Source organism: Bufo bufo, chromosome 2, assembly GCF_905171765.1.
Source record: "Bufo bufo chromosome 2, aBufBuf1.1, whole genome shotgun sequence".
NCBI classification, from domain to species: Eukaryota; Metazoa; Chordata; class Amphibia; order Anura; family Bufonidae; genus Bufo; species Bufo bufo.
Genome location: NC_053390.1, coordinates 527,817,741 through 527,833,562, shown reverse-complemented (window position 1 = coordinate 527,833,562; position 15,822 = coordinate 527,817,741). Strand labels below are relative to the sequence as shown.

The following is a 15,822-nucleotide window of genomic DNA, read 5'->3' as shown; positions in this document are numbered from 1 at the left end:
TTTATTTGTTTACTTAGTTTAAAGACAGGGGAGGGGAGCGGTTCCCATTCTTGCTAGTTAGAGTCTGTAAAGTTAGAGTCCTAGAGCATGACGTGAGAAATAGGTTGTGCCCTTTAACAGTAGACTCCCAGGGTCGCATCCGATTTAATGTCCCGATGAATAAACTACTATCATGGCAGGGATAGTTCACTTCCTCAGCTGGAATACCAGAGGGGTGAAGGAATGTAATAAAAGGAGGGCTATTCTAGATAGTGTCAAACAGCACTACCCTGTGACATGCTGCATCCAGGAAACACATTTACTGGAGGACCAAACGAAACTGCTCAGTCCGCATTGGGCTGCACACTGCTATCATGCTACATACTTTACATATGCGAGAGGCGTAAGCATTTTAGTACACAAATCCATAGCGTTTACTTGCATCTCACATAGGATAGATAGGGAAGGGAGATATATTTGCCTACACTGCACGCTGTATACTATCCCGTGTGTAATAATAGGGGTTTACATCCCACCGCCTTACTCTCTGCAGGTGCTAAAATCTATTCTGAGTTATTTGGCGGAAGTGCCGGATGTCCCAGTCATAGTTATGGGAGACCAACAGTATTGTTAACCCTGCACTAGATAAGATGGGATGGGGCTCTCATCCTCTTGGGTGCGGCCTCACCCCATTTGGAAAGCTTCTGCGGGAATCCCTTTTGTTAGATTTCTGGCGGTTGAAAAATCCATTGATGAAACAATATTCGTGTGTCTCCTCTACCTATGACTCTTTATCAAGGATTGACCTCATATTGGGGAATGCTGGTATGGGGCGTTTTATCCGGGATATCAAATATCTACCACGTAGACTCTCGGACCACTCTTCAGTTCTGGCGATCGCTGATTTTCAGCCCAGCAGGATACGGAGAAACATGGTCTGGAAGTTTAACCCGCACTGGCTGTATGTGTTACCAGATCTGGGGGGGGGGGGGGGGGAATAGGTGACAAACTGAAGGAATATTTTGACATCAATCTCCCATCGGCATCTAAACTTGTGGTGTGGGATGCCATGAAGGCCTATTTAGGGGGCCATTAATAGTGGATATTAATGCTAAAAAAAACTAAACTAAACTGACGGTGCAAAGATTGGACTGCCGCGGTGGGGCTCTTGGAGGCAGCGCATGTCGCTGCTCCAACGGCGGACACTGAGGCAAAGTGGAAGGAGGCGCAGGAAAAATTAAATGACAAATTGTTGCAAAAGGCAAAGAATAGGAGATTCTTCCAGAAGCAGTCTTATTATGAGGAGGGCGAAAAAGCGGGGAGGCTGTTGGCCTTAATTTCCAGAGCTCAACAGCAGACATCATATATAACAGCGCTCAGGGATTCAGAGGGAGTAATAAGAGATGATCCTGACATGATAGTTCATATTATGCAGTCCTTCTATTCATCGCTGTATAAGTCCAAGATCGCAGCTTCAGAAGAGGAAATTCAGAAATTTTTACAACAGCTGCCGTTGCGTACCCTTTTGGTGGAACACAGAGATATGTTAGATGCCCCAGTAACCCTTAAGGAGTTGGAGGAGGCATTAGGATCCATGTCTAATAATAAGGCACCAGGGAGAGATGGCCTACCACCAGAACTATATAAAAAGGTATGCATCCATACTTTTGCCGCAGTTGCTGGAGGTTTGCAAGGAGGCGAAGGAAGCGGGGCGCTTGCCTGCCTCGATGAATGAAGCTATAATTGTACTCATTCCGAAACCCAGTAAAAATTACAAAGAAGCAGATTCTTATAGACCTATTTCGCTCCTGCAGACTGACGTGAAATTGCTGGCGAAAGTGATGGCAAACAGACTAAATCGGGTTATTACGATGCTTATTCACGCAGACCAGGCGGGCTTTATGCCGAATGCATCCACTGCTGTTAATGTCAGAAGACTTTTTTTGAATATTCAGGCAAGCCAAGTCCACACCTCGTGTGTGGCGGTCGCATCTCTTGATGCGGCCAAGGCATTCGACAGTGTGGAATGGCGATATTTATGGCTATATATATTTATGAATATATATTTAAGGCTGTATTGCGGGTTAATTGTATTCTGTCGGACCCCTTTGAGTTGCATAGGGGGACGCGACAAGGGTGTCCCCTGTCACCGCTTTTATTTGTGGTGGTGGTGGAGCCTTTGGCGGAAGCTTTGAGACAAGCAGTCTCAGTGCAAGGTTTTCAGTATGGTGAGCTGACTGAAAAAGTTGCTCTTTATGCTGCTGATCTACTGCTGTTCATAGAGGATTGGAGGAACTCTCTTAAAGGAGCCATGCAGATCATTAATGACTATGGTACATTGTCTGGTCTCCGCATTAATTGGGCGAAGTCTGTGGTTATGCCATTAACTAATGGAGGTGCTCCGACCCCGGAGGACTCCATGGGTCTAACGATAGTAGACCCATGGCCCGTTATTAGCTGTCAGTGAAGCGCATAGAGTCTCCCAATTGTACCTATTGCATAGGGTCTACAGAACGCCGGTGGTCCTGAAAAAAATGGGATATAGGGGCGATGACCTCTGCCCAAGATGTGACATGCCCAATGCGGACTTAATTCATCTCTTGTGGAACTGTCCGAGATTGAGGCGGTATTGGACAGAGGTCATAGAACTAATAAACACTGTCTTTGATGTAAGCCTTGATGTTGCACCCCTATCATGTGTACTAGGATACTTTGAGATCTTGCCGGGCATGGCAAAAAAGAAGCTGGCCATTGGACGGATCCTATATCAAGCTAGGAAAACTATTGCATTCCACTGGATAGACACACCACTACCGACGATACACGAGTTGGTGGCTAGGATACACAATCTGGTTCAAATGGAGAAATATGTTTATCACAAGAGAGGTTCCATAAAAATTTTTGAGACAGTCTGGTTTTCCTGGATGCAGCATTACAGTAATATACACTCACCTTAATAATTATTATTAGGAACACCTGTTCTATTTCTCATTAATGCAATTATCTAGTCAACCAATCAGATGGCAGTTGCTTCAATGCATTTAGGGGTGTGGTCCTGGTCAAGACAATCTCCTGAACTCCAAACTGAATGTCAGAATGGAAAAGAAAGGTGATTTAAGCAATTTTGAGTGTGGCATGGTTGTTGGTGCCAGACGGGCCGGTCTGAGTATTTCACAATCTGCTCAGTTACTGGGATTTTCACGCACAACCATTTCTAGGGTTTACAAATAATGGTGTGAAAAGGGAAAAACATCCAGTATGCGGCAGTCCTGTGGGCAAAAATGCCTTGTGGATGCTAGAGGTCAGAGGAGAATAGGCCGACTGATTCAAGCTGATAGAAGAGCAACGTTGACTGAAATAACCACTCGTTACAACCGAGGTATGCAGCAAAGCATTTGTGAAGCCACAACACGCACAACCTTGAGACGGATGGGCTACAACAGCAGAAGACCCCACCGGGTACCACTCATCTCCACTACAAAAAGGGAAAAGAGGCTACAATTTGCACAAGCTCACCAAAATTGGACTGTTGAAGACTGGAAAAATGTTGCCTGGTCTGATGAATCTCGATTTCTGTTGAGACATTCAAATGGTAGAGTCCGAATTTGGCGTAAACCGAATGAGAACATGTATCCATCATCTGATGGCTACTTCCAGCAGGATAATGCACCATGTCACAAAGCTCGAATCATTTCAAATTGGTTTCTTGAACATGACAATGAGTTCACTGTACTAAAATAGCCCCCACAGTCACCAGATCTCAACCCAATAGAGCATCTTTGGGATGTGGTGGAATGGGAGCTTCGTGCCCTGGATGTGCATCCCTCAAATCTCCATCAACTGCAAGATGCTATCCTATCAATATGGGCCAACATTTCTAAAGAATGCTATCAGCACCTTGTTGAATCAATGCCACGTAGAATTAAGGCAGTTCTGATGGCAAAAGGGGGTCCAACACCGTATTAGTATGGTGTTCCTAATAATTCTTTAGGTGAGTGTATATAGCCCATAGGCCAAGCACAATGTGTTGTTTTACTATTACTATAGCTGGCGCGCTTGAAAGATTTGTATGTAGAGCGAGTGGATGTCATGTGTTACCGGGATGAGTGTGATTATGAGATAGACATATGAGATGTGAATTGGGATATAGGGCACAATGTGCGTATGTTAGTACATGCTGATCTACTGCCGGACTCATTACTGGATCCATGCACTTTGGACTCTACTGGTCACGAGACTCTGGGAATGGGGGGGGGGGGGGGGGGGGAGAATCACCCTTGTTCTTAATATATTATTGAAAATCATATAAAAATATCCTTTTTAAAAAAAAAAAAAAAAAAAAAAAAAAAAAAGAGAGGCAATGAGCGCAGATTTTTTTTTTCCGCTAATGTATAGGGACAGAGATGAGGAATAATATTTATTACTAATAAATGGACTATAACTATAATATATAGACTATAACTGTCTAATCTATACTGTAGGACAGCTTCTCCCTGCATTGACAATAACGAGCGCTTTCTGCTTGCTGTCATGTATCCCCCAGTGGCTAGTTAGTTACTCCGTACCACGGATACAGCAGAATCCCTCTGTCAGCGCTAGCCACGCTGATCAGTGAGAAATGGCAAATAAATATATATTTATGGTATAGGTAGGAAAAAGGCAGCACTCCAAAAAATAAAATTAAAAAAACACTTTATTAACCTTAGTGGCAATGGCAACGTTTCGGCACTACATCAGAGTCTTTCTCAAGCAAAGTAACAGGACACAGTGAACAATATATATACAGCCACAGCTGATTGCGTCATAGCATTATGTCCATTATGACGTGGGTGTATATATATATATATATATATATATATATATATATATATATATTGTTCACTGTGTCCTGTTACTTTGCTCGATAAAGGCTCTGATGTAGTGCCGAAACGTTGCCATTGTCACTGAGGTGAATAAAGTATTTTTATTTTATTTTATTTTTTGGAGTGCTGCCTTTTTCCTACCTGTTGCTGTGGGATTGACATTTCCCAGTGGGCCGTGCACCCATTACAGTCTTGAGGCTGTGCTGCCCCTTTTTTTCATTTTATATTTAGGGTATAGATATTAATATACTATACAATATGTGACTGAGCAGTGAGGGCAGCAGCCCAGCCAGTCTTCACAGTCCGTACTGTACTAGGAAGACGGATTTGCCTTAGTAACGCTCATTTAGAGAGCTCTGCTAAGGAACATTTCTCGGCAAGGTTATAAATGTACAACTTCACTAAATAAATTATATTAAAAAAAATATTCCCCCAACCCACAAAGAAAAACTTGCTTGGCCTAAAAAGGATCAATAAAAAGTAGAAGTGAAAGGGTCACTGGTAGGGCTGCAGTAAACGATTATTTTAGAAATAGAGTTCTCTATCGATTATTCTAATAATAAAAAATGAATTAATAGACTGTTTTCCTTTATAAAAACTCATCAGACGCCCTGCCATCAGTCCCCAACACCCTTCATTCCCCCCTATGTGATCAGCCCAAGTGCTTCAGTTCCCCCCAGTACCATCGGCTCCACTATCCCCCAGTGACTTCAGCCCCCCCCCCCCTTGTGCCAGCAGCTCTCACCCCCCCCCCTTGTGCCAGCAGCTCTCACCCCCCCACCCCTTGTGCCAGCAGCTCTCACCCCCCCACCCCTTGTGCCAGCAGCTCTCACCCCCCCACCCCTTGTGCCAGCAGCTCTCACCCCCCCCCCCCCTTGTGCCAGCAGCTCTCACCCCCCCACCCCTTGTGCCAGCAGCTCTCACCCCCCCCACCCCTTGTGCCAGCAGCTCTCACCCCCCCCACCCCTTGTGCCAGCAGCTCTCACCCCCCATGTGCCAGCAGCTCCCCCCCCCCCCCATGTGCCAGCAGCTCACCCCCCCCATGTGCCAGCAGCTCACCCCCCCCCCCCATGTGCCAGCAGCTCACCCCCCCCCCCCCATGTGCCAGCAGCTCACCCCCCCCCCCCCTTGTGCCAGCAGCTCTCACCCCACCCCCCCTTGTGCCAGCAGCTCTCACACCCCCCCCTTGTGCCAGCAGCTCTCACACCCCCCCCCTTGTGCCAGCATCTCTCCCACCCTTGTGCCAGCAGCTCTCACACCCCCCCCCCCCCTTGTGCCAGCAGCTCTAACCCCCCCCCCTCTTGTGCCAGCAGCTCTAACCCCCCCCCCCCTTGTGCCAGCAGCTCTCACCCCCCCCCCCCTGTGAAATCATATCTCCCCCCGCTCCTCCAGACACCCGGATTGCTCAGCGTCATTGGTTGCTATGACACTGTGCACTCCGGGCGCCCAGCCTTAGTCGCACCAACTTACCTTTCCAGCAGGGGCGCCGCTAACACTCCATCGTTCCACGCTGCTCTGCGTCTGACGTCACACAGTGCGTCAGGTCACGGCATGCGTACGTCAGGACCATGTATGTGCTGTGGAGTGTCCGGAGGCCCCCTGCTGAAAAGGTTAGTATTGCGGGCTAGCGGGAGACCACGGAGCAGAAGTAATAGCAAGTGCTTCCCTCCCGCTCCATGGTCACGTGACAAACGAATCTTTGAATCAAAAAATTTGCATCGAGGATTTTTTGTGTAGAATTACTCGATTCAATCCAGCAATCGTTTCAGCACTAGTCACCAGGTTTCCAGTAAAAGTTTGATGTGTTATAGCGACATAGCAAAAGTTTTGATCGGTGGGGGTCTGGAGTGCTGAGGCCCCTACCGATTGCTAGAACGAGAAGTAAGAAGCGCTTGAATGTCGCACTCTCTCTCCTAGCTGCAGTAAAGGAAATTAGATGGACTCAGCATAAACTCTAAGGGCCCGTCTCATATGGGTCACCTGCAGTTAGGAGACAGCATGCTATGAGAGTGCTTCTCTCTCTTTGTTCTAGCGATCATGGTCTCAGCAGTCATATCCCCACCGGTCTCTGACATCAAAAATTTTCTGAAAACTCAGTGACCCTTTGATTATGCAAGGTGTACATGCATACTGTTTAGGCTACTTTCACACTAGCGTTTTCAATTCTGCTATTGAGATCTGTCATAGGATCTCAATAGCGGATGAAAACGCTTCAGTTTTATCCCTATTTATTGTCAATGGGGACAAAACTGAACTGAACGAAACGGAATGCACCAAAATACATTCCGTTCCATTTGTTTGCGCTCCCGTCGCAGACAGAATAACGCTGCATTTTTCTGTCCGCAATGTGGTGCGGAGCAAGACTGATCTGTCCTGACTAGTGTTCAGCGAACCCGAACTTTACGAGTTCGGGTACCCGGACCTGAATCTTGCAGCAAAGGTTCAGGTTTGAGCACTTAATAAAGCTTGTTAAAAGGCTGCAGGGCAGCCAATCAACAAGCTTTTAAGCTGTGGGCACTTAGAAGCCATCACAGCCATGCCTTGTAATGGCATGGCTGTGATTGGCTGGTGCATCATGTGACCCAGCCTCTATACAAGCTGGATCACGTGTAGCACCGCCCATCAGCTCCGAGTAGTGCAGGGACAGGAAGCAGGCAGCTGACGTGAGAGAGTGTGTTAGGAATCTCATCTGGCTATTTATTCTGTGGGTGACCTATAGCGATCTTTTATGGGTGCAATGTACCATCTTTGTAACCCTGACACAAAAACATAATAGTTAATCTGGCTGTTAGATCGGTGGGTGACTAATACACATTTTTTGTGTGAGGTACACCTGCACCGCAACCATGACAGGAAAATTAATATAGGTAATCTGTCTGTTAGTTCAGTGGGTGACCTCCAAAAATGAGGAGAGTGTCAAATAAGGGATGTGGCCATGATAGTGGTGCTGCTGGTGTTGGTGGAGCTCCTGTTGCAGGGAGAGGACGTGGTCGATCTGTACCAGCTACAGGCCCAAATGAAACATCTTCCTCAGATGCACGTAGGCAACAGAACGTACAGCGTTATTTTGTAGGTCCGAATACAGGTGTACGAACGGTGAGCTCAGAACAAGTAGAGGCTGTAGTAGATTGGGTGGCTGACAGTGCCTCCAGTTCCTTCACATTGTCTCCCACCCAGTCCCCTGCTGAATGCGTAGAGTTGGCACCTGCAGCCCATGAGCATCTGTCTTGCACCTCACCCCCTTGCAAATCAGCCAAGCAGTCTGAGCCCCAAGTCATGCAGCAGTCTTTTATGCTTTTTGACGACTCTGCTGGCAGGTTTTCCGTGGGCCATTCACATAGCCCTGCCCCAGAAGTGGAAGAGATTGAGTGCACTGATGCCCAACCACTTATGTTTCAGGATGTGGACAAGGGAGGACCATCGCAGCACGTCTCTGATGACTACTAAACACAGGTGCCAACTGCTGCGGCTTTCTGCAGTGTGCAGACCGGCAAGGAGGGCAGATGATGTGGAGTTTGATGAGGTCCTAGACCTCACATGGAATCAAGGTCATGCGAGTTTGGAGGAAGAGGCGCCAGCCGCACAGCAAAAAAGGGAGCAGGGTGCAAAAGCAGAGTTGCCGTGCCCTAGCCAGTACGCCTGCTACTGCCCACCGCACCCAGGGACTGAGCACACCCAAGCCAGCTCGAAGGAGTTCCCTGGCGTAGCCGTTCTGCAGACAATGTGCTGACGACAAGACGCGAGTGGTTTGTGCGCTGTGCAATCGGAGCCTGTAGCGGGGCATAAATGTTCTAAACCTGAGCACAACCTGCATGACCAAGCATCTAAATGCAAAGATCCTCCTGCTCCCTCTTCTGCTGCAGTCTCGACCTCTTCCTCCCCCTCTGGAGTGACAGTGGCACCTGCCACCCCGCAAACAGAGGATATGGCAGCAACACCACCACCACCTCCACCACAGTCACCAAGCATCTCCACACTGTCCTATGAAAGCGTTCAGCTGCCCATCCCCCCAAACACTGGAGAGAAAGAGGAAGTACCCCTCTACCCACCAGCGATACCTGGCCCTGAATGCCAGCATTTCAAAATGACTGGCCTTTAAAATGCTGTCATTCCGTCTGATGGAGACAGATTTTTAAAAACCTTATGGCGGTGGCTGTCCCACAGTACGTGGTTCCCAGCCGCCACTACTTTTCCAGGCGAGCCATCCCTGCCCTGCACAACCAAGTGGCGGACAAAATCAGGGACGTTGTATTTCTCTAACAGCACACTGGGTAAATGCAATGGAAGCTGGGCCTGAGGCAGATAGCAGTTTGGCGCATGTCCTACCACCACCGAGGATTGCAGGACGTTTCTCATTACCACCTCCTCCTCCTACACCACTTCCTCCTCTACCGCCTCCTCATCTGGTCAATGTAACACCTGCACCACCAACTTCAGCACAGCCAGGGGGAAATGACAGCAGGCTGTTTTGAAACTCATCTGTTTGGGGGAAAACCCTACACCGCGCAGGAGCTGTGGACGGGCCTTGAACAACAGACCGATGAGTGGTTGGTGCCAGTGAGCCTCAAGCCCGGCCTGGTGGTGTGCGATAACGGGTGAAATCTCGTAGCAGCTCTGGAACTAGCCGGTTTGACGCACATCCCTTGCCTGGCGCATGTACTGAATTTGGTGGTGCAGAGGTTCCTGAAAAACATCAAACATCTTCTAAACGTAAGTGTTGGTTCCCTGCTTATTAATATATCAATAGAACATCTTTTACCCTTATGTCCAGGGTAGGTTTGCTTGCATTCTAGTCTGGCTTACAAATTAGTATCATAGAAATATTTGGAATGATGCTCTTTTAATATCACTAATTAAAAGTTTTTTTTTTAAATAGGTAGCTACATATTTTCTGTGATAAAAATTATATATAATATATATATTTTTTTTTTTTTGTGTGTGTTTTTTTATTTCTATTTTTTGAGTATTCATTCATACTCAACCCCTCCTTAATTCGCAGGGGGGGGGATATCTGGGCAGTCATGGTGGACTCAGATGGCATTCCCACCTGACAGCGGGGGCACAGTGGAAGCACAAGGTGAAGGCAGAGGAGGAGGAAGAGGTCGCCACCGTAGCTGGGGCACCACGTTCATTAAAATGAAGCAGACATGGATCCCACAGGACTTGTCCGTACCTTGTGCTGAATAGACAAGTATACCGGCCGCACCTAGCCATTGTTATACGCCAGCGCACTTTCTCTTTGCGTTCTCTTTTCCATTTCCCAATGTTTTGGGGCCTTCACAAATTTATTAAAAATAAATAAATAAAAAAAAGTCTCGGCCATCTCCTCATCCACCGCCACATCTACCGCCTCCTCAACCTCCTACTCCACTTTGACCTCCGCCTCCTAGTTCAAGATTGTTTTATACATTTTTTTCTATTCTATATTATTTTAAGTCATTTCCATTTTTTATTCGCAGGGCAATTGTCCTGCTCTTACCCCCCATTTTGCAGCACTCTAGCCTTTACTATGACTATTTTACAGCCATTTTAGTGCACCAAAGTTCAGGTTCCCATTGACTTCAATGGGGTTCGGGTCCCGAACCCGAACTTTGACCTGAAACTCAGACGAACCGAGAACCCAAACATCCACGGGTCCGTTCATCCCTAGTCCTGACACACAACGTAAGTCAATGGGACAGATCCGTTTACTCTGACACAATAGAAAACGGATCCGTCCCCCATTGACTTTTAATGGTGTTTATGACTGATCCATCATGACTATAGAAGACATAATACAACCGGATCCGTTCATGACGGATGCAGACGGTTGTATTATTGTAACAAAAGTGTTTTTGAAGATCCATGACGGATCCGCAAAAAACGCTAGTGTGAAAGTAACCTTAACTGTAGGTTCACACAAAATTAGATGCAAAATCAAAAAACATCCAGTAGATCATCATAAGGACAAGCCAAGTTCCATTGAGACCTATTATAGCCAGCTCAATGAAACGGCAGCTTTTCAGGACAGACCTGCAACCGCCCTGACAGCGTCCTGCTCTCCTGTACATGTTGGAGCTACCTGCAGAATACTAATGTATGTCTCTTGACTTGCTGGCAGTTTGTAACAATATAAATGTCATGTGGGAAACTCAGCCACATGACGGTTTACGTTTAACATGTGCATTTAGTCAGGTCCAGAAATGTGGTAAAATGGAGACTAAAATATCCAGTATCTCACCATTCATGTGATTGTTCTCACTGGCTAGGTCAGACTGCCGCTCTTTATTTTCATTATTAATGGAAAGGTCTGGGTCATAAAGTTCTTTCATCGTCGGGGCAAAAGTGACTCCTTTCCTTTTTCTAACAAGGAAGCGAGCATTTTGAATTTCATTTTTTCGGCTTGGAAAAATTTCAATGTACCTTAAAAAAGATAGACGAGAAAGATAAAAATTAACACATAGTATGCCAAAAATGTATTCATATCTGAGAAACAAGGAATGTATGCATATCAAATTACTGTTCAGCACAGGAGGTCATAAACAAGTATTTCAATAACAGAGCAAAAATTTGCGTCTTTTTCTATAAAGAATGATATCAAACATGATTTCCTAATTACACAGTGAAACCTTTAGGACAACCTTTCAAAATTTAATTGAAAAAAGTGGTTTTCTGGGGGTGGTCTTCTGGAGAGGGGGGCTTTTTGAGAGGTTTTCTGGTTATATATAACTATAACAAATCTGGATCTTCTGAAAAACCGTAATTAGACTTACCGGTAATTCTGTTTCCTTGAGTCCACCATGACGGCTCTAAGTGGGTGCAGCCTTAATTTAGGCAAAATATAATATAATATATCTTTTTTTTGTGTGTGTTTTTTGATTTTTATTTTTTGAGTATTAATTCATACTCAACCCCTCCTTTATTCTCAGGGGGGGGGGGGGGGGGGATATCCGGGCCATCATGGTGGACTCAAGGAAACAGAATTACCGGTAAGTCTAATTACGGTTTTTCCATTTCATCCACCATGACGGCTCTACTATGAGAACTACCAGATTACTAAATAGGGTGGACAACTGCTTGCAGAACCTTGTGACCGAAGGCCAAGTCAGCAGAAGCCGAAACATTAATAAAGGTAATGTTTGATAAAAGGCATTTATACTTGACCAGGTGGCCGCTCTACAAATTTTGTCTAAGGAGACACCCCCTTTTTCTGCCCACGAAGAAGCCATAGCTCTTGTAGAGTGGGCTTTTATATTTGTGGGGCTGTTTAGACCTGACTTTTGATAGCAACAGGCAATGGTAGATCTAATCCATCGTCCAATGGAGGCTTTGGATGCCTTTTTTCCCTTGTTTGGACCTGCGTATTGAACAAGACGATTATCATCCTAAATTCCTTTGTTGCAGCTAGATACTGTATGATAGTATCCCGAACATTCAGGAGCTGAAACTGATCGTGTGATGGACAATCCTTGGGAAAAGATGGAAGGACAATTTCCTGATCTCTGTGAAAGTCTGACACTACCTTCGGCAAGAAACCAGGATCCAAACGTAATACTATTCTGTCTGGAAAGATAGTGAGGTATGGTTCCCGGCAGGACAGCGCCTAGATCTCGCCCAATCGTCTGGCTGAAGTTCTGGCTACTAGGAAGGCCACTTTTAATGACAGGTGTTTGAATGAAATATCCTGAATAGGAAAAAATTTAGATTTTGTAAGTCCTCTCAGGACCAAGTTCAAGTCCCATTGAGGCGTCCTAGACGTTAAGGATGGTCTTAACCTGGAGGCGGCTCTTATAAACCTCCTTATCCACCTATGACTGGCTAAGTCCTGCATCATAGCAAGCCCCCAAGGCTGAGACCTGTACTTTAAGAGTACTTGGTCTCAGGCCCAGATCTAATCCTTTTTGAAGAAAATCAAGTATTTTCTCAATATTTGGGGCAGAATCTACCGGAGGGTTCTGGCCTAGCCAGCTACAATACTTCTTCCAGATTTTAAGATAAATCGCAGAGGTGACTACTTTCCTGCTGGATTTGAGGGTGTTTATAACCTTTTCAGACAGACCTCTGCTTTTTAGGACCTCGCGCTCAGGATCCACGCTGATAACTTGAATAGTCCTGGATTCTGATGAAAGATTGGACCCTGAGAAAGGATGTTCCCCTGTGGGGGAATTCTCCAGGGTTCTTCCAGAGCTAGTTCCCTTAGTACTGGGATCCAATTTCTTTTGGTCCAGTATGGAACAACCAGTATTACTGTTACTGGGTCTGATCTCATCTTTTGCAGTACTCTGGGTATTAGCGTCCAAGGGGGAAAGGCATAGTCTAGACCCCAAGTCCACCTGATTGAGAATGCGTCCACTGCCCAAGGGTTGTCCCTGGGGTTTAGGGAGCAGAAAGGATGGACTTTTGCGTTTTTTTCCTGACGCAAACAGGTCTATCTGGGGAGTCTCCCATCTCCTGGTGAATACCTCTGAGTTTAGGGCCCATTCTCCTGGATCTATGGTCTTCCTGCTGAGAAAGTCCGCCTGTATATTTTCTGTACCCTTTAAATGGATAGCTGTGAAGGAGGGAACATTTCTTTCTGCCCAGAAGAATATTTTTTCCGCCAGATTTTTTAAGCTTGGGGATCTTGTGCCCCCCTGATGCTTCAAATATGCGACTGCTGTTACATTGTCTGAAAGGATTTTCAGGTGTCTTCCGGATATCTTGTCCTGTGACGACTTCAGAACCTCCCAGATCGCCCTCAGTTCTCTGTGGTTCGAGGACTTTATTCTTATGATGTCCGACCAAGTGCCCTGGTAGTTTAGTGAGCCTACCTTTGCTCCCCATCCTGTGCCACTTGCATCTGTATATATTTGTATTTCTGGATTCTTTATCCAGGGTACACGTCTTAGCAAGTTTCTATTTTCCGTCCACCAGTTTAAATCTGATCTTACGCGGTTTGGGATGGAGATTCTTTTTTCTAGAGAGCACTGCCTCTTGTCCCAATTCTTCAGGATCCAAAACTGGACTATCCTGGTATGAGCCTGGGACCAAGATACTGCCGTTATACATGAGGTCATCATTTCCAAGAGGCTCATGGCACTGCGGATGGAGCACTGAGACTGACATTGGAACTTTCTTGTTTTGTCTATAAAAGGATTTTATTTTCTCCTGAGGGAGGGATGTAATCTGGGAAACAGAATCCAGGATCACTCCCAAAAATGTAATTCTGGTTGATGGAATTATGCACGATTTCTTTAGGTTTATTACCCAGCCTAGGTCTGAGAACCTGTGTATTAGGTCGTTGGTAAGGCTGGTTGTTACCAGTTCCGAGTACCCTAGAACTAGGAAATAGTCTAGGTACGGAAATACTTTTATTCCTTCTGCTCTGAGGGGGGATATCATTTCCACTACGAGCTTCGTGAATACCCTTGGGGCAGAGGAAATTCCAAAGGGTAACACGGTGAACTGGAAGTGATTTACTTGTCCCGAGTTGTCTACTATGGCGAATCTGAGGTATTTCTGAGATGTTTTGTTTAAGGGGACGTGATAGTAAGCGTCCTTTAAGTCTATGGACATCATGAAATCTCTGATTTATAATAGTGCGGAAGGCACCGTCTGGTTTCTGAACCAGGAATAAATTGGAATAGTAACCTCTTCCTCTTTCCGCGCTGGGGACTTCTGCTACCACTCCTGAATCTATAAGTTGAAGGACCCCCTGCCAGATTTTTTCTAGAGTTTTCGGGCTGCGAGATGTTATTCTGAACTTTTTTGGAGGGACTGAGGAAAGATGTCTAAGGCCCACGGATTTTTGGTGACGGATTCCCAACGGGACAGAAAATTCCCCAGTCTCCCCCCTACTCTGGCGTCATTGTTTATCCGATTGTTTATCCTGGGGGTTGAGAAGGAATCCTCTGCCTTTCCCCCCTTTCTGGTAACTCCACCTACCCGACTTCCCTTTGACCCTATAGAATCTAGTCTGGGAATTAAAGGAATGAAAGGGCTTCTTTTTACTTTCCTCCGGAAAACCTTTTTTGTCTGCAGCTTTCTCAAGGATGGAGTCTAACACAAGTCCAAAAACGTATTCCCCAGAAAAAGCTATAAAACATAGCTTGGCTTTTGAGGTTCTATCCCCTCCCCATGGTTTCATCCACAATGCCCTTCTAGCTATATTGGTGAGAGCAGCATCCTTGGCGGCAAACCTCACAGACTCAGCTGAGGCATCCGCCAAAAATGTGGTGGCTGATCTAAGGAGTGGAATAGAATTTAATATTTCCTCTCTTGGGGTTTTATTTTTAATATGGTTTTCCAACTTATTGAGCCAGAAACACATGGACCTAGCTACCGACATCGCAACTATGTTTGTTTTAATACCAAACATGGACGCCTCCCAGGATTTTTTTTTAGAAGTGAGTCGGCCTTCCTCTCCATCGGGTCCTGCAATTGTGACGAGTCCTCGAATGGGAGGGAGGTCTTTTTGACTACCTTAGCCACCTGGACGTCAATTTTTGGGGTCTCATTAAACAATTTTACATCAGCCGGATCAAATAATAGCCTATTCCTGAATTCCCTGGATACCCCCAGTCTTCTCTCAGGATCTATCCATTCATCCAGGATCATATCTTTTATGTTTTCGTTCACTGGAAATACTTTTAGTTTTTTGGCTCTGAGTCCGAAACATCTCATCCAGGACAGATCGTGTTTTTTTCACCTCCTCAATGTCCATGGTTGCTCTGACAGCGCCCAATAATTCCTCCATGTCCTCGGATGAGAAAAAATATTTCTTACTATCCTCCACAATTTCTCCCTCCGATAGAGCGTCAATATCAATATCATCTGTCTAGAGATGGAGGCCTCCTCGTCCATGTCCTCTGAATCAGAGGAGGATGGAACAGACACCCTAGGTTTTTTCGCCGGTGGAGTAGGAGGGACAGATCTGAGAGAGGCCAGGGAGGACTATTTCGCTCTGAATTAAGGATTTGACCTCCATCAGTATGGATGGTTGCTCCTCTTTTACAAGGTCATT

At 45.9% G+C, this 15,822-nt stretch overlaps 1 protein-coding gene across 3 annotated transcripts in view; it reads right to left on the bottom strand.

Moving 5' to 3' along the window:
- Positions 1-15,822, bottom strand: part of GRSF1 (G-rich RNA sequence binding factor 1) — an 84,760-nt gene that overhangs the window by 41,027 nt on the left and 27,911 nt on the right. For all 3 annotated transcript variants that reach the window (XM_040417940.1, XM_040417941.1, XM_040417942.1), the window contains one exon: positions 11,062-11,243. In XM_040417940.1, the coding sequence (XP_040273874.1) occupies positions 11,062-11,243 (182 nt within the window). The remainder of the gene's footprint in view (positions 1-11,061; positions 11,244-15,822) is intronic.